Source organism: Poecilia latipinna, unplaced genomic scaffold, assembly GCF_001443285.1.
Source record: "Poecilia latipinna isolate Pla-1442-1.1 unplaced genomic scaffold, P_latipinna-1.0 Scaffold2576, whole genome shotgun sequence".
Classification (NCBI taxonomy): Eukaryota; Metazoa; Chordata; class Actinopteri; order Cyprinodontiformes; family Poeciliidae; genus Poecilia; species Poecilia latipinna.
In genome coordinates, this window is record NW_015115192.1 from 41,205 (window position 1) to 63,486 (window position 22,282).

The 22,282-nt window shown below is 40.8% G+C and overlaps 1 protein-coding gene across 1 annotated transcript in view; it reads left to right on the forward strand.

The window, feature by feature from the left end:
* The window catches only part of cux2b (cut-like homeobox 2b), a gene marked incomplete at its 5' end in the record, with an annotated part of 73,400 nt that overhangs the window by 39,466 nt on the left and 11,652 nt on the right, over positions 1-22,282 (forward strand). The window contains 6 exons of the mRNA XM_015020388.1: positions 1,866-1,970; positions 16,227-16,432; positions 18,222-18,301; positions 18,688-18,754; positions 20,655-20,703; positions 21,336-21,440. Of these exons, the coding sequence (XP_014875874.1) occupies positions 1,866-1,970; positions 16,227-16,432; positions 18,222-18,301; positions 18,688-18,754; positions 20,655-20,703; positions 21,336-21,440 (612 nt within the window). The remainder of the gene's footprint in view (positions 1-1,865; positions 1,971-16,226; positions 16,433-18,221; positions 18,302-18,687; positions 18,755-20,654; positions 20,704-21,335; positions 21,441-22,282) is intronic.

A 22,282-nucleotide genomic window follows, 5' to 3' on the forward strand; every position in this document is an offset into this window, starting at 1 on the left:
TTGGTTTAAATTTTCTTTTTTTTTTTTTTTTTTTTTTTTTTTTTTTAAAATTTTTTTTAAAAAAACCGCCCACTTTATTTTTTTTTTTTTTTTTTTCCAAAAAACGGATTATAAAAAATTTTTGGTTTAAATTTTCTTTTTTTTTTTTTTTTTTTTTTTTTTTTTTTAACAATTTTGTTTACAAAGACGTCATCATTAATTTTATTTATTGTTTCTGTTATTTTGTTTATTTATTTTGCATATTTAAAATGTCTTCCAGTTCCAGTGTTAAGTGATCATTAGAATTTAAAGTTTGTTGATCTCTGAGAATGTGTTCTTGCATTATTGTGCCATTACCATTATATTACTTTAAAATAGTGTCAAAACAACAATGTTGTTGTTGATCACAATAACTTCTGGGACGATTTATTGACCAGTAAAATGTGTTTTTGTGAACAGGCCTAATGGGAACATTGTGGTGACGAAACAGAACACACAATTAATGTATTGGAATAAAACTTAATAAACTTTTAAAAGAGGGGTGTGCTGTGGTGGTGCAGGGGACAAGCACAGTCCACCCATGGAGGCCTCAGTCCTCGCAGGTTTGATTCCCGGCGTGGTGACCTTTGCCATATGTTTTCCCCTTCTCTCATTACCCACTTTCCTGTCAAATAAAGGCCACTAGAGCTGATAAAACCTTTAAAAAAAACTTTAAAAAGATAACTAAATGAAAGATGTGATAACACGTCAAATGCAACACATGAAGTTATGATTCTGGAGCAGCATTTTAAATTTCGATTGGGCTTTAAATGAGGGAAAAGTTTTACTGTATTTTATGTCTCAGTAAATAGCACTGTGTGTTATTAGAATATTTATGTAAGAACATATTTTTTTTAACTCAACTATTATCACAAATCTGTCAGTTTCCCTTTACTTCATATTATAATATTCTGACTGATTGGTGTAAAGCATGGCTAGATTTGCTCACCAGGTGATACAAGCATGACGAATGTTCTGCTAACCAATAACCATACATAGCAGTTTTAGGTGTAGAGCCACAGAAAATTATAATCATGTTAGCAATGTTTGCTTGGAAATAATTTTATTATATTGATTAAATATTAGTCATATTTTATGGTAGAAGAGTTTTCTATTACTCTAAACACTGTTTTAAAGGGGCAGCATTATGTAAAATCGACTTTTTTGAGCTTTACATCATGTTATAATGTTATTCCCTCATCAAAGACAAACCTGCAGTGTTGCTTTGATTCTTTCATGCATGTTTGAGAAATCCTCTAATCTCCTGTGGCAACCATTGTGCAAAACACCTGGGTGGACCTAGCTCCGCCTTCAAGGTCCTGCTGCTCTTCAGAGCTGTAATTTCCAAGCTTCAGAGCTTCTGCCTCATAGACCAGTCCTCTCCAGCGACTCCCCCACTCGACTCCTTCAGTCTAGCCAGCAGCAATTAGCAAACAGCAGGTGGAACTACGTATCGGCTGAGCTCATTATAGGAGCTACTTCTCAGTGTAACATTGGTAAGAATGTGGTTAAAGGGTTAATAGAGGGCGCGGGCCGTGGTAACTTCCTAAAGGCGGAGTTTCAGAAAGAGCAGGAGTTTTTAAAGAGACGGTGGTCCAATTTCAAGGTGTTAAATTACAAAGTAAATTGTCTTTTAAGTCATATTTGATATATATATCCCATTTTTTTTAACAACTGAAGTTAAAATATATAAGCTGTAATTCCGATACTTCTGAACTGAATGTCACCAGTGATGTTTTACCTTAAACTTCAAGTCAGATCATCTTCGCTTCACCTGACCATTCATGTACTCTGTTCCTGGGTTATGCAAGTCCATGTTTACCTTAATGGCATCTTCTTCCCTGCAGGTGGTCGCTCTGAACAAGCGCAGTAAGGAGGCAGAGTCTGCGTTCCTGGGAATCTACAAACAGCTTATCGAGGCCCCAGGTGAGTCTCCCACCAAGACCAGAGAAGTGCATCTTCACAAACAACACTGGCACACTCGCCAGCATTACGTGTAGAATTACCATTCTGCCTTTGAAGATCAATCTTTTAAAAGATCAATTCCCCGTCAATCGTCACGTCTGCAGGCGGACCAGTTCGCTCGGCGGACTTCGTTCGTACAAATCACCACACACACAAACGGGGGGGTAAAAAAACTGAAAGTAATTTTTCCTCACCGTGGATACAGTGGATATGGTGCGGCAGCACATGGATGTAAGATACAGAAAACCCTATACCCTGTGGCTCTTATCTATTTTTCAAAGTCTATGCTCTCAGAGTGGTTTCCAAAACTCTGCATGAGGCCACTTCAAAACCCAGCGCTGGTCCTCGAGTGTAGCCCGACTGAGGAGCAAACACGTTCTTAAGGAGCTCGGCTGTTGATTGTGGAGGACCAATTAAAATCCCAACTGAAGTCTGGGTTTGTGTTGAACCTGATGAGGCCAAAGGGGGGGAGGGGAAAGGAAAGAGGTGCAAAAGGCGGAAAATTGGGGTAAAGGAAAGGCACAAGTCTGTGTTTATTCAGTTTTTTTTTTTCTTCCAGTGCCAGGGAACATGTAGCGTATTGCTCTCTGTTGCAGGAGACGGCAGCAGTACGCAGCCCAATCTCAGTCTAGATCAGAGAAGCACTTGTGGCAGGAGTAGAGAATGCTGTTTACAGATTCAATGAATACGAGATAAAAGCCAGCGTCGGAGAAAAAGCGACGACGGCAACTGACTTTTAAAGGTCTCCATTTTTCCTTGAAGTCCCCTGCTTGATATTGCGCCACCAACCACCCACACTCGCTAACCCTCGCGCTCAGGCGCACATACAAACACAAGCTGACTTTGAATGGAGTTATTTCCTTGATAAGAAATGCCTTTCTTTGAAGACGTATTCAGTTTGATTAATATAACCTGTGCCTTTTTTTACATGGTGACCTTAATTCCAGCTGCAGAGCATTTTAATGGTACACTGTTTTAAAACAGACCTTTGTCAGGTAGCATAGGCTGCTGTCATCCCACGTAACACAAACACTTTGTTTTATAAAACGAAATATTTTTCTCCTTTTGTCTTGAAATACAAACCATGTTCTTTTTGTAAATATTCACTTGACTTGAAGGGTGTAGAATATCACATACCCTGTTACATCAGGTAGTCCTGCCGATCTTCATTTGACCTTACATTTGTAACGGTACGGGACTTGCTTCTTTAGTCATGCCACAAATATATTAGTATATTATAAATATGCAGTGTCTTGTAAAAATCTACAGACTGAACTTCTCCGTTTGCCACTGTGCCACTTAAGTGTTTGGCCATTTTATGTGAAGGAGCAGCAAAAGATCATTTGAACACAGACTTAATGAAAAGTATGTTTAAGACCTGCCTTGAGATTATTTCCAAAAGGTATTTTTAATCTGTTTAATCTGACCTGCTAGTCTCATCGGAACACATGTTCTAATTTGTTGAGAAGTATCTGAAAGATGAAGCAGCTATGCAGCTATGCTTTTGTTGACTAGCACAGCGTTTTTTGAGTTGGTCACTAAGTTTGCGCTCAAGATTTTGCTCGTTATTCTCCGTTCAGAAGCACTCTAAAGGGGCTGGGAGATTTCATCTTGAGTTTCCAGTAGGGGCGTAATGATACCTAACTCACAAGCTGAGACACAATACTGATTTCACGAGAATGATGGGACAAGATTTTAATCTTACTTTCAAGAAAACTTCAAAGATCAAATTTATGCTTCAAAAGAAGTCCTTTATTCTGCATTTTATAGATTTTACCACAAATTCAACAAACTGATGATTCATTTTCTGATTTGTTGTCATCTCTTCAGACCTCAGGACAGTTCTCTGACTATGCATGGTCTGCTGTAAGACATTTCCAAGTTGCTATTGATAGAGTGGATTGTGATTGTAGCTTAACGTAGCCTTTGACATCCATCCAGCAGTCGTAAGGGTAAAGCTGTCTCCTTCTCTTTTTATCTAGTATTTACAAATTTTTTGTCTTGTCTGTCACTGTGTTGCATCAACAGTTACAACTAGAAACCCTAAAATGCTGCCAAACAAATGGTTTCAGTGTAGTTAAGTGCTGATGAGATAGTATTTACCTTGTGATGTCTTAGTATTGTGAGATCTTGTTTCATTCCTAGTTTCCAGTGACCTAAAGTAGAAAGGAACTGCACTTAAACACTGAGGGTTGTCCTCAGCTGAGAATCACATCTGCATCTGTTACCAGTTTCAGTCTTTGTAACTGTGGTTCTAGCTTCCTTCAGGTCGTCGACCACGATAATCAGTCTCACTCCATCAGTCTACATCTCACTTGGAGCTCCAGATTTCCTTGGCTCTAGAGGCCTTGAGAATTGACAGGAAGTTGGAAGTTGGGTTGTGGGAGACGGACAAGACATGCGGCAAAGATCATTGTACTGAGACTCTAACCTGTGACGGCCATGTTGAGGACGAAGGCCATACATGGGTCATGTGCTGCACCACTGCACCACTGCCATGTCCTGTTTCTTTCAGTTTTTGAAAGATCAGACCAACAGTTGTCACCTTGCAACCTATTCCAAATTTTTGGTGTTGGAGAAGTTGGATTCGAGATCAATCAATCAATCAATCAATCAATCAATCAATCAATCAATCAATCAATCAATCAATCAATGTTCCAGATGGGTACCTGTAGGAGGCAAAACTCCTTTTAACTTTTCGCTCACTGTATTTGTTTGTGTTATCAGGGAAAATATATACACTCTTACAAATAAAGTAATTCTTTTTTTCAATTTTTTTCAGTCTGAACCTGAAAAATAAGTAGAACTTTCTTTTCAACTGATGCAACATACGTGCTTTCAGCATGAAAGGTTTGGTGCTGCTTTCAGCATGTTGGGGGTTCGCTCAGTATGTATCATCTGCAAGGAGGACTCACTGTATTCTGTCCCTGTTTGTCACTGTACAGCTTGCTGCTGGTGTCCAAGGTCACCCCCCCTGCACCCCTCAGCCCTCCTGGCCCACCAGCCCCCCAACCCCTCCCTCTCCTACCCACCTCTCGCCAGAATGGATGACTCCAGGTACACGGGAGGACACTCATTTGGCCGTGGCCCCGCTTCATTTCTCTCTAGCCCCCTCAAACACAACAAGCAAGCATTCCCGCCGTTCCCCCTTCCAACAAACGCCACAGCTCATGTATTTTTAATCTTTTGACAGATGCAATTATTCTTTACACGCCATGCTCGTTAATCTTAATGCAGTTATTACTATTCATGGCGTGGCGTTTTTCCCCTCCTATTATTTCATTTGAAAGTGCCTCTTCCCTACGCGTGTGTGTGCGTGTGTGTGTGTTTGTACCCAGAAAGACTTGGCGGGTCCAATAAGAGGAGGCCAACAGCAAAGTTAATGAATGCAGAAGGAGGGGTGTGGGAGAGATGCTCAATATGTGACCTGTTGTATCTGGATGCTGTTAACATCTGGTCTAGACGGACATCTGGACTTAAAATTTTATCACAAGATAAATTTTATCACAAGACTTTGTGGAATTATTGTGATAACGATAAAAGTGACAATAAGAGTAATTTATTTATTGTCTTTGCCCCACAAACAGAAATACTGCTCTCGAGAAACAGACACATTTGTACTGAACTTCTTCAGGACACCAGTCACAAACAGAAAGCTGATTGCAGTAACTGCATTTAGTCATATTTTCACATTTATTGATATGCAGTGATCCTTTAATTGGACAAACAGTTGAGAAAATATTAAAACTATCAATTCCTTAATTGAAATTTATTGTGACAGTGAATCAAAATTCTTATCATAAGAAATGTATCACGATAAATGATAAACTATACAATAAATGCCCACCTCTAATCTGGTCAAACTTATCCACTTTGCCACTCCGTTACCGTCGGAAACGGGTAACAAAGTCGTCACACATGTGAGCGTTCGTCATGACATGTTAATGCTTTGTTAGTACCTGCATACAACTAGAATGCAACAGTCAACTCTGAGCGAGAAACTTTTGATCTGAGTGATTGAAGTCTTTTTTATTATTATTATTTTTATTTTTTTGTTAAATCTCATTTCTCCGGGCCCCTAAGCCAACACGTCAATCCACTGGAGTGTTTCATTAGCGTGCTATATTTTGATTTGCCTGTGACACTTCCCCATGCTGCGCGCTGTAACTCCCACCCAGTCTGACGCTTGAAAAGAGGGCCTGTTAACAGCGCTTCCCTAACAATGTTTATATCACCTCCGCACGGTTTTGATCAGCGCGCATAAACATATCCTGATCACTGAACGCTGGAAAACAGTGGCAGCATCTGCCCGCGTCCCGGAGATGCACCGAACCTCTCCTCCTCCTCCTCCTCCCCCTTCTCGTTCGGCTCGTCTCTCCTGGAGCGTGTGTGTACGTGTGTGTGTGCGTGCGTGCGCCGTTTGAACGCCTGCGTTTGTTGCCACCTCTGTGAGAGCGGCGAGGCCCTGTCGCCAGGGGCGTAGCCCTGAGACTGACACTCCAGGTGTTTGCTCTTCCTCGCCTCCTCACAGTATACACACTCATCCCCCAGGATCCGCCCTGCTCCCCCTCTCCTTTTAGAACACGTCTCCTTTTATCTGAGCGGAAAGCTCACGGAGACTTTGTGAAGATTCTGATCTAAATACACCCTTCTTAAGTGTGTGTGTGTGTGTGTGTGTGTGTGTGTGTGTGTGCATGTGTGTGCATGCATGCATGTGTGTTTTCAGGGCCTACGGCATGTCTGAGGTGGATGTGCATGTCTGTATGCGTGTGTGCGCGTGTGTTTGTTGGTGGAAATGCTAGGGCAAGAGTGCTTGCTAGTGGTGGCCATTGGTACTGCGGATAGAAGTTAATGTTTTTTGTTAAAAGACATTATACATTTAACTTAATAAATTAAATTAAGATATTATTGAAGTTTTTTTTTCCAGAGTCAGTTAAAAATTCCATCTCTTGTTATTTAGATTCACTACAAATAGACTGAAATGTTTCAGGGATTAATTGAGTTTATCAAAAAGTTGGAACATTACATAAGGCCAATTTGAAAAACTACTTTTAATTCAGAAATGCTGTGGCCATTTTGTGCAGTTATAACAGTTGTCATTGAAACCCACCATACAAAGTCACTGCTAACGAAGCTGGCTGTTTAATGGGCTGTTTATGGATAGTTGAGTGGAAGGAAAAAGTGTAATTGGAAAACTAAAAAATTATAAGGATAAAATAGGCTTGAAAGGATTTCTAAACAATCCAGTTTAAGAGACTGATACCTAGTCTTTAAGATTACAATAAATGGAGCATTTTATTTTGGAGAGCCAGATTCAGTTCTGTATGCAATGGGCCTTTAATTTTACAGAAAGTCGCAATAACACACCAACAATTAGTATTTAACCAGAGGGTTTGGCACCAAATTGCACTCCTTCAACCAATGGAGGTTAAATGTGAAACTTGTTGATCAGAAAACATAGAGGTGCTGGTAAGACTAAAAAAGTGAGCAATAAATAGTATGCAGTACTTAAAATGAAATCCCCCACTTTAACAGACAACACAATATTTAGATTGGTTAAAGTGATTAAAAATGCAGACGTTTCATAGTCTGATGGGAGATGGAAACCTGTACCCACTAAGAACCTGCTTTGAAGGTAAAGTAAGTAAAACCTTTTATGTAGCATGTATGTTTCATTAAGTAGATTGCAAAGAAAAACTATTAAACAGAACATCCATGTAATTAAGCAATACAATTTTTAAAAGGCGGGGTTTTAGCTACTTTAAAAAACAGTCTACAGTTTTCAGACGCCGTCTCCTTTCATTTTCAACCTTAAGCATGTTTCATCCAGTAGGCCTGGTCACCAGACCTCTGGGACCTGCTGTGGATAGATGAGTTTAAAACTGCTGACATGCTTTGTTAAAGCAGGGAAATAATCAACTAAGAATTCAAAGCATAAATAACTATGCTTACCTTTATGTCACTCAATTAAGCAATATTTCTTTAAAATCCAGCCCAAGGTTTATGGTGGAATAGTTGGCATAAGAGTCTAGAGGACTGAGAGTTTCCATTATGTTTTTCTGGATCACAAAGAAGGATTTCTGTTTAATCTTTATCAATTTAGAGGAAAATCTCATCATCGTAATGGTGAATATTGTCGAGCATAGTGGTCATCCTGCGAGATCTGAAAATGAGATCCAAGTGCTGAAAATGTACTAAAAAGAAAGAAAAATATACGCACAGAGTTGTCTCCGTTATACGACAAAGCATTAGGGCCAGACTACAATTTTTTTTAATTAAGAAATTAAATTAATTAAATTAAATGAATTAATTAAATGAAGTCAGGATATTATGAGAATAAAAAGTTGTTTTAATGAGAGAAAATCTTTGAGTTATTCAGATCTGAGGTGACAAACTCAGCAAGTGTGTGTGTGGTTCTTTCTTTAAAATAGACTCAGCTGTTTAAACAATCGTTTCCAAGTCCTGCTACTGATAATAATTTGATGCTGATGTGTTAGAACGTGAAGTATTTCCTTGTTTGTAAAACCTATGCAATGAAGAACTTCACAAAATGCTCAAAAGTTCTCATTTAAATTTTTTGTTATTTTTTGTGAAGGAGTTATCATAGAATTACCACTTTATTCTTCTAACATTGTGACTTTATTACAACTCATCACATTCTTATGGACTTATTCTTATATGATTACAGTTTTATTCCGCTTATATTATGACTTTATTCTCATAATTAAAAAAAAAAAAAAAACTCAGTCTGGCCCTTAATCTCCATCATACTATATTAGGTCAAGGTGTTAAAAACTCTACTTGAGAAACTTAAACTGTCTGGTGTTAATGGTAAGCAGTGGCATATCCCGCTTCAATCAAGCGGACTAAACCCACTTTAGTCAAGCGTTGTCCACTTCAATCAACAAACTTTCTAGAAAAAGAGTTATAAGCAAACTTTTGTTTGGCTAGAAAGTCTGGTTTGTTGGCAGAGGTGTGACTGGACAATCAACCAAAAAGGTGAACTCTGGTGCGCCTGTGGTTCGAATGCATATGTGAATGCCAAGCGGACCGGAAACCTCTCCAAAAGCAGGAAGCGGACTGTAGTGCGGAGCATGTTGGACGGAGAAATGGCTCGTTGTTTTTTTGCTAAAGACAAAGGAGAAATCCTACAAGTTTCTGTTTACATTTCATGAAGATGGAAGTTGGAGGTTTTTGTGTTGTTTCCTTCAGTGGTTCTCGCTGCAGCGCCACCACCGGCTGGCAGGGAAACAGGTCTTTCAAAGGGTTTGGTTTGTTTGACACAGTGAAATGGAACAAATGTGAAAACTTTGGTCCCCAATCAAACTGAGTCTACCAGACTATCCGGTGTGAAAACATCGATAGTCTTTTTAAAAGACATCATAGATCCCAAGCCGTATGTGAGAAATCTGTATACAATGACCAATCCTGACTTGACCAGTCTGTGTTTACTGCTTCGAAGCAGAAGACAAATTCGGCATTATAGTCTTGCCTTGAAATTTGCAAAACATAAATGGAAACACTGCCAGAAAGGTGTAGAAGTTTGAGGAAACGTGTGTGATTTTGGAAGAAGCATCAGAAACTTGCGATAAAGCGTCATTACTGGTTCACAACAGATGCTGCCCTGTGCTCCACTCTAAATATTAGGCACTGAACTCAGCGATTGGCTGTCTTTCAGATGCATAAAGAAGAGTCGCCCTTCCTCGGCCCACCCCACAGACAAGCGCCAGCACCAGAAAGCGAGGCCTGCGAGGCACGGCCAGCCGGTTTTATTGTAATTGTGCGGCTAAGTACCTAGGATCGGGAGGCGAGTGGAGGAGAAGTGCTTTGTGCGAGTCTGTTGGAAAATAAGGCCATATAAAAGCTGACGGAAAATGAAAGCTCTCTGGGCGGGACGAGATTATGCATAAGTGATTAATAAGAGCAGTAATAAACAAAGGCCCAGGAGATGTTTGAGGTGCTTAATAATGCATTATGTTCATAAAAGAGCCAGGCCTCTCCAACTCGTCCCTGTGGAGTTGGAGACCCTAGAGGGAGCAGGAGAGAGTGTGTGCTCTCAAAAGGCAGCATCTTTGTGTGTGTGTGTGTGTGTGTGTGTGTAGGAATGTGTGTGCTGACGAGAGCTGATGGGATGCAGAAATTAAAAGAGAGCAGTATTTATTGCTGTTAATTTATTGGAATTTGGATGGATAAATCAAAATAGAAAGTTTCTTTTTTGTTTTGTTTTTTTACTTCCTGTATTCCAGTTCAGTTTGGTTCGGATGTCACAGGCGCTTCTTCTTTCTCCACGGTGGCGTCTTGTGTTAATTTTAAACGCCGCGTACCCTCCTCTCTTTGTTTCCTTGACACCCTCCTCTTTGTTCTGAGCTTGAAAATGCCTCGACATTGATGTCGCTCCGTCTTCGTCCTTCAGTCTGTCAAAGAAACACGCAGAGCAGCGATATAATAATAATAATAAAAAAAAGCGCAGGTTAAAAAGTTTTCTCTCTCTTGGCTTTGTTTCGCGCCACCTGCTTCCCACAGTCGCGCCTCCCCTGCCCCCCCACCCTCTTTTTCTTCTCATTCCACACATCTTTATATTTCTTCTGCCACATCAAGGGAAGAAGAAGTGTTCGCTCTGCCGTCTTGAGTATCAAATGCCTGATGGTTTAAAATACGCCACAAACAGACGATGTTTCTGAATTTGTTGCAAGCAGTTTGTGTTTCTTTTCATCAAAATTGTTCCTTGACAGGCTGAAGATAAGAGGCGGGATTGTTTTTTTTCTCATGGTGTATCTCTCTACATTGTGTGTGAAGGTGAAAGTGCTCCGTCAACCCAGTTTTGGTCCTTGACAACAACATTACGACAGTGTTGCTGTTTGTTGCAGCAGCGGCGGCGGAGTGTGTTTGTGGACCTTGAAGTCCACTCACAGAGAGAGAGAGGAAGAAGAAAAAAAAAGTCTGTTTTGAATGAAAAGAAAAAAACCTTGGAGCACAGCCTTGTAAATTAATTTGTTCGTGTTGTATGATGGGAACACAGCTGGCCTCATTAACATGCGCACAACAAATAATTATAGCTTTTTTTTTTTTTTTCCCCCTTCCTCTGTCTCCCTCTCTTCAGCCAGCCAATGCTTGGCTAATGGGCTTGCTGGGTTAATTATGTCAGAGCGTAATTACACAGAGCCCAGGGAGACATAATGGTGCACCCTACTGCGCCCACACCGCCTAATGATGGTGTATCGCTGACAGGGCCAAGACGGACCGCCCTGACACACCTGCTTGTCTTGGCTCGCAGTACGCCCGTCCACTCCCCCGCCCACCTAAACCTCCTCTCCGTTTCCTCTCGGCGGAGCCACCCACAGCATGCTCAGCCGTCCAGCTTCTGATCCTGCTTTCAGATGTGCAATACGATGGTGACCACAAGCAGGCAGCTGCAGGGTGGTAACCTCATTACTGCTCAGCCAAAGTGATGAAACTCTGTATCAATCCGGCCAAAACCACACACACATTCACAAACACCCACACACACAAAAAAACCCCCCAAAAAAAACAACAAAAAAAAAATCCTGCAAACTTTTTTTTGCAGCTTGTTTGATATTTAGGGTTCTGTTACGTTATTCTTGTTTGTGCAGAGTTTGCCATGCCCTGTTTTTGCTTTAATTACTCCGGAGCCAAAACACATTCTCATTTGTAGAGTATCTTCAAACCTTCTAGACAGCCGTCACTTTTGTTTTTGTTTTGCGCTAAACACAGCAGTGGACAGTAAAATAAAAAAAATTAATCAGGATAGAAATCGGTTTTCCTACTGAGCTTATGAAATAACTTCCAAAAGACAACTTAAATTGCCCGCATTTTGTCACGTTACAACTACAGACCTCAGTGGAGTTTATTGGTGTTTAAAAGAGGGGATATTATGTGAAATCAACTTTTTTGCACCTTTTACCATGTTATACTGTTATTCTCTCATTAGAATCACACCTGGAGTACTAAACACTTGCTCTCACAAAGCACCGCCTTGTTGCACAAAGCTCCTACCTGGAGCTGCAGTCTCCAAGCCAACCTTCCCCTGTGACTCCCTCATTCAGCTCCTTCAGACTAGCCAGTAGCAAACACCTGGTGGAACTGCAAGTCTGCTGTCCTCATTACACAAACTATCTCTCAGTCCAACATTCCTAGAACCAGATGTAAACGGCATTATGGACAAGCGTTGTTATGATGATGTGCAGAAGGCGGAGTATCTGTAAGAGCATGAGCTTCTTAAAGAGACAGAGGCCCAATTTCAAGGCATCACATTTTTAAGTTGAATTTCTTTTAAGTCAAGTTTGATACATGGATAAAATTTTATAACAATTGAAAGTAACACACCCTGCAAAAATTCCAAATTTTACCAGTATTTTTTTGTCAAGTTTCTAGTGCAAATATCTTTAGTTTTCTCTTTTTTCAAGTGTACTAACTTACAAGTTACTTTTCAGCAAGCTTGTTTTTAAGTGATGGACCAACACCGGGCTTGTAAACGTGTGACTGTGTTTTCTACGACTTTGTATTTTCTGATTTTTATGAAGTAAAGCACTTTGGACTGCCTTGTTGCTGGAATGTGCTACACAAATAAACTTTATTTAGTGATTTATAAAAACTTTTTTTATTATTTTTTTTGACAGTAATCTGGAGAGTGTGGGGTGTACTTGTGCTCAGACCCCCCATGAATCAATACGTTGTTGAACCATTTCAGCTCCACATTTTTAGCAGTATGTCTCTATTTCTTTTTGCTTGTCTACAGTTGGACATTTCTATCTGCTATTCCTGGCAAAATGACTCATTTAACAAATTTTCACCTAATTTAACCCTGCTTTAAATTTTCCACAACTTTTTCCCTGCCCTGGCTGCTTTGACTATTGGTCTTCATGATTCTGTACTGAACTCCGGAACCTGACTGTAACTGAGACTGAAGATTTTATTTTTCTTTAAACGAGTAGAAAATATGTCCTTAGTCTGAAAATATTTGTTTGCATCTCTTCTTTTCTCTTTAACGCTCTTCTATTAAGGATAATAGAAGAAGGAGACAAGGAGAGGGGAAAGTTCCTGTGTAGACGCGTCTCACTCCAGATCATAAAGAAGTGTTATACGACTCCATCTGGCTTTACAACATGCAGTTAAAGCAGGGGAGAAAATGATAAACCATAATGTTCTGCTGCCCAGAGTAGAACAGGAAGAGAAACTAAAGGGAAGAAAATGGAGATGATTTTAAGTTTTTGCTTTCGATTTTTCTTCCTTGCATTAATTTATAATCTAGATATAACAAATGGAAGTGAAAAAAACTTACTGAGTTGGGGAGAAAACTGTCACAGAGGCTATTCACTTTTCTGATGTTCAGTATTGACTTTTAGTTTCTATATAATTAAAATAAGAAAACAATTGAAACAAAACTTTTAAAAATCTACTTAATACATTCTGACCCTTTGAGATTGTGATTATGATATGGGATAGAAAATGTAAAGATCTATGCTAAATTTTAAAATATAGCCCTTATAATAGTGATGCTTTGCTTTTAGTGCTTTCTTGATAAAATACAAAATCATTTCTAAGATCCAGTTCTTGTGATGATGTCACTATGAAAGGTCAGGTAGAGAAACAGAGAGCAGTCAGTCAGTTGCACATGTTGCAAACACCCTGAAATTGGGCCTCTGTTTCTTTAAAAACTCCTCCTCTTTCTGAAATTTTGCCTTCAGGAAGTTATCACAATGTGGCTCCTCTATTAACCCTTTAACAATGTTTTTATCAGCGTTTCACTGGGAAGTAGCTCCTATAATGAGCTCAGCTGATGCTCAGTTCCAGTAGGTGTTTGCTAATTGCTGCTGGCTAGTCTGAAGGAGCTGACTGGGCGAGTCACAGGAGAAGAGATGCTCTGTGAGCCAGAAGCTCAGAAGTTTGAAAGCTGCAGCTCTTAGGAGGAGCTGTGCCTCGAAGGCGGGGCTAGGTCCACCCAGGTGTTTTGCACAGCTAAATGGTTGCCATGGAAATTAAACTATTTCTCAAACATGCATGAAAGAATCAAGGCAACACTCCAGGTATGTTTGTGATGAGAGACTAACATAACAGGATGTAAAGCTCAAAAAACTAAATTTTTTGTATTACTGCCAGTGGAACGTTTTCCTCAAAATTAAGGAATTATTGACTTAAAAAGAACTCCTACAACTTGCTGAAAAGTTACTTCTCGGTTAGTTTTCTCTCACTATCAGTGTATTAGGATATTTCTACTAAAATCTAGACCAAAAATATTTGGTATAAGATTCAGTGTTTTTTGGGGTGTAGCAATTGGAAAATAAATAAATACAAAAAAGCAGATGTACTTAAATTTAATGTTTGATTGTTGAAAAGTTTTCAGTGTGAGAATGACTCTTAAACACCAGATTAAATGTAATCATCACTCCTGTATGTTGGCAATAATTAGCAGTGGACAGGAAGACGAGCTGGTTAGAGTGAGCTTTCTTTCTCTGATTATTCTTGGTGGATTTACCGCCGGCGCTTTCCCAACAGAAGCTTCTTATCGCCTCCATCAATTAGCAGATGCGGTTCTCCGGCGTCGGAGGCAGCCTTCCTGGGCGCTCTCTCACCAGCTGTAGATCCTGGGCCCTCAGAGAGCCTCCCCGCTGCTCCGCTTTGATGGGGTTTCATTTTTGTATACAGACTTAAGTTATATCCCTTCACTTTAAATTTGACTTTACTTCCCTCCACCCTCCTTCGCTGCTGATTGATAATCCCGGCTTGTCCGATGTGTGAGAGATCCCTTACCGTAATCTCTGTCCTTTGATCATTAAAAGTTGAAAAGATATAAGGGGGAAAAAAGCGGCTGATAAAGTGATTTCTGTGACAGAGGGGTCGATGATGTAGCCACGCTTTAAGTCATCCTGTTTGTCTTGGAAGGTTCTGTGCTCTTAATAGTGACGTCCCCTGTGACTGATGCAATAGCTTTGCGGTTGTTGTAACAATGAATGCAGACAATGTTTGACTGTAAACGGTCCTGGGAAGAAAAAAAAAACAAAAGAAAAAAAAATCATCAATTAAATGGTCCAAAATGTATCGTCTGATGAAAATGCAGATGTGGCGCGGTGCAACGCGCGGCCGGGATTTCAACACAATTGCACCGCCGCTGAGGATCTTTTTTTTTTTTTTTTTTTAGGCCAGCCAGACGTGGAGTTTTTTGCATTCTCTCTGTGGCATCTGGCGAAGTTTAAACGTTTGTGGCTCTCAACTTCTTATGAAAAAAGTCACTTCAGTCGGTGCCCGCACCGAAGGAACGGGATCCAATTGGGTTCCGCACAGAAGTCTTTAAGATGAGCCGGATGAAAGCGGTGGCAGAAAAAAGTTTGTGCAGCAAAGCAGCGATTTTTTTCTCTCCTTTTTTTCCCCCTCTTTTAGAGTTTTGAAGGGCTGCGGTGTGTGTAGCTGTGTGTGTGTTTTGGTGCATGTCTGCCTGTGCGTGTGGCTCTACCCCCCCGCCCCTCCACCACACCCCCCCTCCTCCCTTCTTTTCAAGGAACTCCCCTGAGCTTCCCTCTCTGTGCTTTGGCACTAGAAGTCACCTCCTTTGGTGTTCGGCAGGCAGGTACACAACAGGAGCAGCTTTCTCTCTCTCTGAGCTGTTGAACTTTTCGGGAGGGGAAGAAAGGGGAAGGGGAAGATTAAAAACAGCCCTGTGATGTGGAGTGCCGAGCTGCCTCCTGAGAATTCCTGGCATAATAATTTAAATGATCAAATGATACAGAGGAGACTTGTTAGCTGAGAAACAGCCTCCTAGTTGGCCCCATGGGCCCCGTGCTGCTGCGCATGCATTGCAAAACAGCTCCTCTGTTGTGCTAAAGAATCTCTCTCTCTCTCTCTCTCTCTCTCTCTCTCTCTTTTTTAACCCCCTTTTCAGGAGCATACTTTTTTTTTTCTTCTTTCCACACTTTACCTAGGTGTATATTTGGCACTTTAGCCCCCCTCCCTGTCACATATTTATTGTAATGTTTTCGTCAACTTTGCCATTCACCGGCGCGCCGGAAAGCTCATTAGATTTGATCTTTTTTTTTTCTGCTCACGTGGGTCTGAGCGGCGCTCGTGTCATTAGGGTCCAGCCTGTGAGATTTTCAAAGGCAAACTGAGTGAGGAAAACTCCAAGAGTCACTCTTTTGGAAACAAGTCTCTGTGGAATAGTCGGAACTGTGAGGCAGAAAAACTCTGTAATGTGCTTTACAGGCAGCGCATGCCGTAAAACAGCTATTTAGCTTCTTTTTTTTTTTTTTTTTTTTCAAAAAGTAGCTCTCTGTACGTCTGCAGAGCCCACAGAGGACGGCTCAGTGGCTCCGGCTGCGCCAGAGGAGGCCTCGGAATCCGGCTCTCCAGCTTCACTTATGACCCCGAACAGCACGCCGGCCCCCGAGGCCCCGGGGTCCCCACAGCAGAACCACCAAGACCAAACGGACGACCGACGGTGAGAGTCACAAGCAAAATCCGTTCTATTCAAAAGTATTTATACCCACTAATTTAATTTACACTTTTTGAGATTTGCATGTTATTCCCTCATCAAAAAACATACCATGAGTGTTGGTTTGATTAGTAACTCCCCCACTCAACTCCTTCAGACTAGCCAGCAGCAATTAGCAAACATCTGCTGGATCTGCACATCTACTGAGCTTATTAAGAGCTCCTTCTCAGTGAAATGCTGGTAAAACATTGTTAAGGTTAATAGAGGAGCCATGTTGTGATGACTTCCTGAAGGCGGAGTTTCAGAAAGAACAGGAGCTTCTTAAAGAGCCAGAGTTCCAATTTGAAGGCATTAATTAGGAAGTCACATTTAATTTGAATCATATTTGATATATATTGCATTTTTACAACTGAAGGCACTTGATTTTACCATGAAATTGTATTATGTCCCTGTAACACACATGGTACTTGCCAGACAAAAATCTGAAGAGTGTGGTGTGCATGTGTATCCAGTATCTCTTAATCAATACTTTGAAGAAGTTTTTTTGGTTTTTGCTGCAATTAAAGGTGGAAATCTTTTCTTGTATTTCTCTAGCTTTATCCATCTGGAGGACTGTTAATCAGTTTTCTTTGCAAAATTTCTCTTTTCACAGTTTCTCAAATAGATTTAGGCATAGACATGAATATATTTACAATTTTTTTCTGTCTATTTATATAATGCCACAATAAATTTCGTCTCAAGGCACTTTACAAAAAAGTAATTTCAATTCAGTCACACATAAATTCCTACTAATCCTAGTTATCAACAAGTTCATTAAGTGGTAACAATACAAGATAAAAGTTATAATGAGACGAGAATAAAATCATATCACAATAAAACTGAAATACAAGAATAAAATCATATTACAGAATAAAGTCGTAATGACATAAGAATGAAGTCATAATGTCATCTGAATATAGCTGTAATATCAGCAGAATGGAGTGGTAATTTTATGACAACTCAAAAAATTATGAAAAATAAAGTAAGGAATGTTGAGCATCTACTTAATCTTTTAACACATCAGCATCAAATTGTTACAAGTAGCAGGTTTTTGCAACTATTGAGCAGTGAGTTGGTCACATCAGAGCTTGATAATTAGTAAAGTTTTGCTCTCATTAAAAAAACTTTTTCCTAAGAAGTGTATGACTTCTTGTAACATTGTGTCTTTATGGTGTTAATATTATGACTTTACTGTCGTAGAACACTAACACACAAGCCACACTTTAAAAATTTCATTTGTAAAAGAAAATAAAAAAACAAGCATTTTCTTTTCGCCTAATATTGATGTGTTACATCGTGTTGGGCTGGCATACAAAATTCCAATTTAATAAAAAGAAATAAAAAAAAAATTCCAGTGAAATGTTGATGCTTTGGCCTTCATCAGCCTTTGCACGGCATCAATCCCCATTCACCGACGCTCATTTTGCTGCTGGTTTTTGCGCAACAACAAACCATTAGAAGCGATGCAAATCTCCATGCAGCATCTGAGCGACCTGACTCTGTAAAACCTACATTAGAAAGTTAATTAGAGCCTCGTTTCAACCAGCGGCGCTTCCAAAGCGGCTCCGAACGCTTCCGATTCCATTTTCATGCCGTCTCTCTTTTTGTTGTGAACTCCGCCGCACGTGCCCTCGCTAAGTGGGAGGAGGTTGGCATTTACATTTTTCTTTTTTTTTTTTCCAGCCCCGAGCCCTTTATTGTAGCTTTAAATGTGTGCCCGTGATGTAGAGAAGGAACTGACAGTTTGTTCTCGTAGGGAGGAGGAGGAGAGCACTGATGTTAGTTTGGCTGACAGACTATCAGAGGCCGAGGAGAAGATCAAAGTTCTGCATTCATGTAAGTTGTTTAAACACTGGCATGTACTGTAGCTGCTGGATTTAATTTCAGCTTATTAAAAAGACACTTCATTTAGAATTGCAGTATGGTGCCCCCTGCTGAACCCCTTTCCCCCCCACCACCACCCGTCCCGCTGCTGCTACTTACATTAATGACTGTTAAAACAGGCTTTATTTTTAAAGGCAGGGGGATTGGATTTCTCACTAGGTAGCGGCATAATCTCATCTGTAAACTCTTTGACTGCTACACGAGTCTTTGTGTCGCAGTTTTGCAGGAAAAACGGCCTCAAATCAGACCAGTAAATCAAGCTGTCGTGTTGCTTTAAGGTCAAAGTTTGTGTGTTTTCTAAAAGTTAATATCTCACTTCCTGCGGTTTCTCTCCCCAGCATTGAACACTGCGCAGACAGAGCTGCTGGAGCTGCGCTGTAAATACAACCAGGAGATGGCAAACAAGTAAGAACCTCTCATGTTTTCATGTTCTTTCCAAAAAAAAAACAAAAAACAAAAAAAACAAACCCTGCTCTCCCTACACACACACACACACACACACACCTCCACCTCTTGCATTCAGGATGCCATGAAATCCCTCCTCCCCTCTCCGGTGTTGAGCATTTTAAGCCTGCGTAGAGTCACGTCTGGCGTAAAACTGAGGAACACGAAGGCTGGGAGTGACTCAGCCGCTAACGCAGGTCGATGCTGCAGCCTCTGTGTTTGCCTTCTCCGGCAGCTGGGCCCTGACAGCCCTCAAGAAGAATTGCTCCATTTAAAGATTGCTTCAGAAAACACTCTACCTTGTCCCGGTCTTTGAGCGCAATGTATCCAGCGCGCGGCCGAAATGAATCTGAGCTCGTATGAAGGATGTCGATAGACGTTCAAAGTAAACACTCCTTTGTTTGGGTTTGTGCTCCAGAGCGCAGGCGGCCCCGCCGCTAATGGATTTTCTCCCGGGCTTAATCCATGGCGCAATTGAACTGATGTTTCTGGAGCCGCCGCCATCTATTTTGTCGGACCGGACACATTTCCAGTTTGACGCTCGGCCTCGGCGGGCAGCAGGGGAATTTGAGGGAGGGTCTCCATAATGCGGTTTGTCACACTCGCGCTGATCGCGTTCCTATAGGCTGAGTACGACCACATGGTCCCCGTCACTTATCGTTTTCATGACACAGGACTTTATTATTGTTAATGGCAGCCCAGTCTTTGTTGATGATGACGACGATTTGTCTACCTCACCTTCAGTGACTCAGGTGGCACTTCGTATAAAACGTTTCTCTTAAGGCACAAGCTCCTTTTCGACCTGTCACTATCCGCGTTTCTATTACAAATATTCTACTAATGTCAAGAAAACACAAATTCACAACTGCGTTTGTTGAAATGAAAGAAATAAAATTAAAATCACATGTGAGTAAACTTGTTCATGCAGTAAGTCATTAAAATCATGGCAGCGACAGATGTAAACAGTTACATCACATTATATTCATAATTCAGCCACAGAGCTGGCGTTCATCAGCCATCAGAGGAGCCGTCGACCTTAAACTACATATGTGTGAAGAACTTTGGATTCCACATATACAAATGATACCATTTTTTCCCCTCCATAACCAAACAGTCATAAAAGTGGGAGCAAAAAAAATCAATTTTAAATGACTGGCCGTTAGCAAAAAGTCCTAAATAACAGTGGGACTCTTGACTAAACTGCATGAAAATCATCACATATGGAAGAGTTTGGTTTGAAAACTACTGTAAATACCAGGTGGCATTCAGTACGAGTCTGAAATGAAATAATTTATGTTGAGCTGAGCAGATGTCTTGCTGTAGATGATTGGTGAGTCGGGTGTAGAAGGTTGTAGTTTCATATTACAGCATCATCTGCATAACGCATGATGCCCGTGATTAGTTATCATTAGGCAGTTTACTTGAAAGTGTAAATAAAGTTTAATTTCATAACATTTGAAAAGTAAGCATTGAGAGCGCTGAGGAAAATTGTGCATGTCTACAAAACACAAATACATATAATTTTCTTTTCTTTTTTGTTAAACCTTTACTGAACCAGGAAGTCACCTTTGAGATTCCTAATCCCTAGAAGGTTAGTTTGTTATCGTTCCTGTGGTAGACTGAAGTCTTCTGAACGTTCACGGTTCCAGGTGCAAAGCTTGTTCTGTTTTCCCCAAACAATGCATGAAAACACTAAAAAACAGGGATTTCCTTTGAGGTTTGACATCTCCTGAGGCAGGAGCGTCTATTGTCGAGCGTCAGACTTTCCTCCTGGAGGTTTAGTGAACGCCGGCGCTTTCTGCTCGGCGGTGACTCTTTAATCCACTTGTTCTGTGTCTGCCCGTGTTTGTGTGTGTTCCAGGAAAGCCGAAGTCGACGCCATCGTGGCGAATCTGGAGAAAGCGAACCAGGTGAGAACAGTCTGTCTGTGTACTGCTCCCCTGATTGAGAAGCTTCTTCGTTAAGGTAATCACTCCTGTAATCAAGCCCCGGCTTTAATTAGACACACTCAGCCCCCTCTCTCCGCTCACGCCGCCTCCCCCTCCCCTGAGTGTGTGATTAGTGAGCATAAACTGGAGCCCCTGTTGGTGGGCACACCATGGCAGAGAACGGGAGACCTGCGAGTAGCAACTGACGCCACACAGCTGAACACTGGGGTTCTGGGTTATCTCATTCCCTTGATTGCTTCCCATCCTGGCGATACTTCTTTCTTCTCTCCTCTCCATTATTCTCTCTCTCTCTGCTGCTTTCTCTGCCAGCAGCTCCCAGATAAATGTTCTCAAAATGAATCATTAATTAGCAGGCCGGGTGTGACAGAGCAGGTAAACAGTTTGGGGAATAAAGTGGGCTGACTAAACAGCCCCCTCAGCAGAATAAACCCGTGGCTGCACTCGCCTGCTCTGGCCCCGCGCGCGCTCACCGTCCTCAGTCGGCTCTGAATTCCCGTGCTTTTGATTTATGTGTCTGCGCTCGCCTTGATCATGTCATTAGCCAATTGATGTGTCAGGCGTGTAAAAACGGGCGATGCCGTTTCTGTACGCAGAGAGCAGAAATGGCTCAGAGGGAAGTGGAGCGGCTAAAGGAGCAGCTAGCCAGCGGGCCGGCCGCAGTGACGGGGAGCTGCCATCCAGCAGAGGGCGCCACCAGGGTAAGCGTGGAGTGAAAAGGTTTAATGCTGTATATTTTCAGCTCAGCTACTTTTATTGACAGATATGCCTGCAGGTTGTTTTAATGCTTAAAGAATCAAAATACTTCCAGAGTAATAAAATGCAAACACACATTCATCTTTTATATGCCCCATAATGCAGCTAAAAAAAATCTACCTAGAACTGGTCCTGCTGTAAGAGAATATCTTTTAGTTTTATGCTTTTCTATTTTAATGTGATTGCTGTGTGTTCACTAGTTTGAATACATGACATGCAGTTTATTTTAAAGTCACACTTTATCCTATTTTATTAAGAATCCATGTCTTGTTTCAATAAGGCATAAAATATGCTACATGTATAAGTGCAAATTCTTCTAATTCTTATGAAAATCTTCATAAATAGAGCAAATATTCCTGTTTTTCAATTATTTTAATCATGGGTGTTCTGATGAGTTTTTTGGGCCCTATCAGTCCCCTCCAGGATTTTCTAACTATTTTTGTGATTCAAATCAGATTTTGTGGAGCTACTTTAGGAATATTTGCAATGAACTTTGCGATTTTTGTTCATCATTAAACACCTTCCAAAATCTACACAGAACCAAAAAGCAAATAGACTGGACACAAACATTTTTATTCTTCAATTTCTGTTACTCGCCATATCAATCCCAGACTTTAGTTTGACATCAAGACTGAGGCATAAATTACCAAAAGAAAGTTGTAATGTTATGAGACTCCAATGTGAGAAATCCACCTTATAACTGGGTAAGAAGAGAAATGTTGAGCATCTTGTGAAGTTATACTTTAGCACTGGTTCTACAAATGAGGAACAACTTCATGTGTTTACA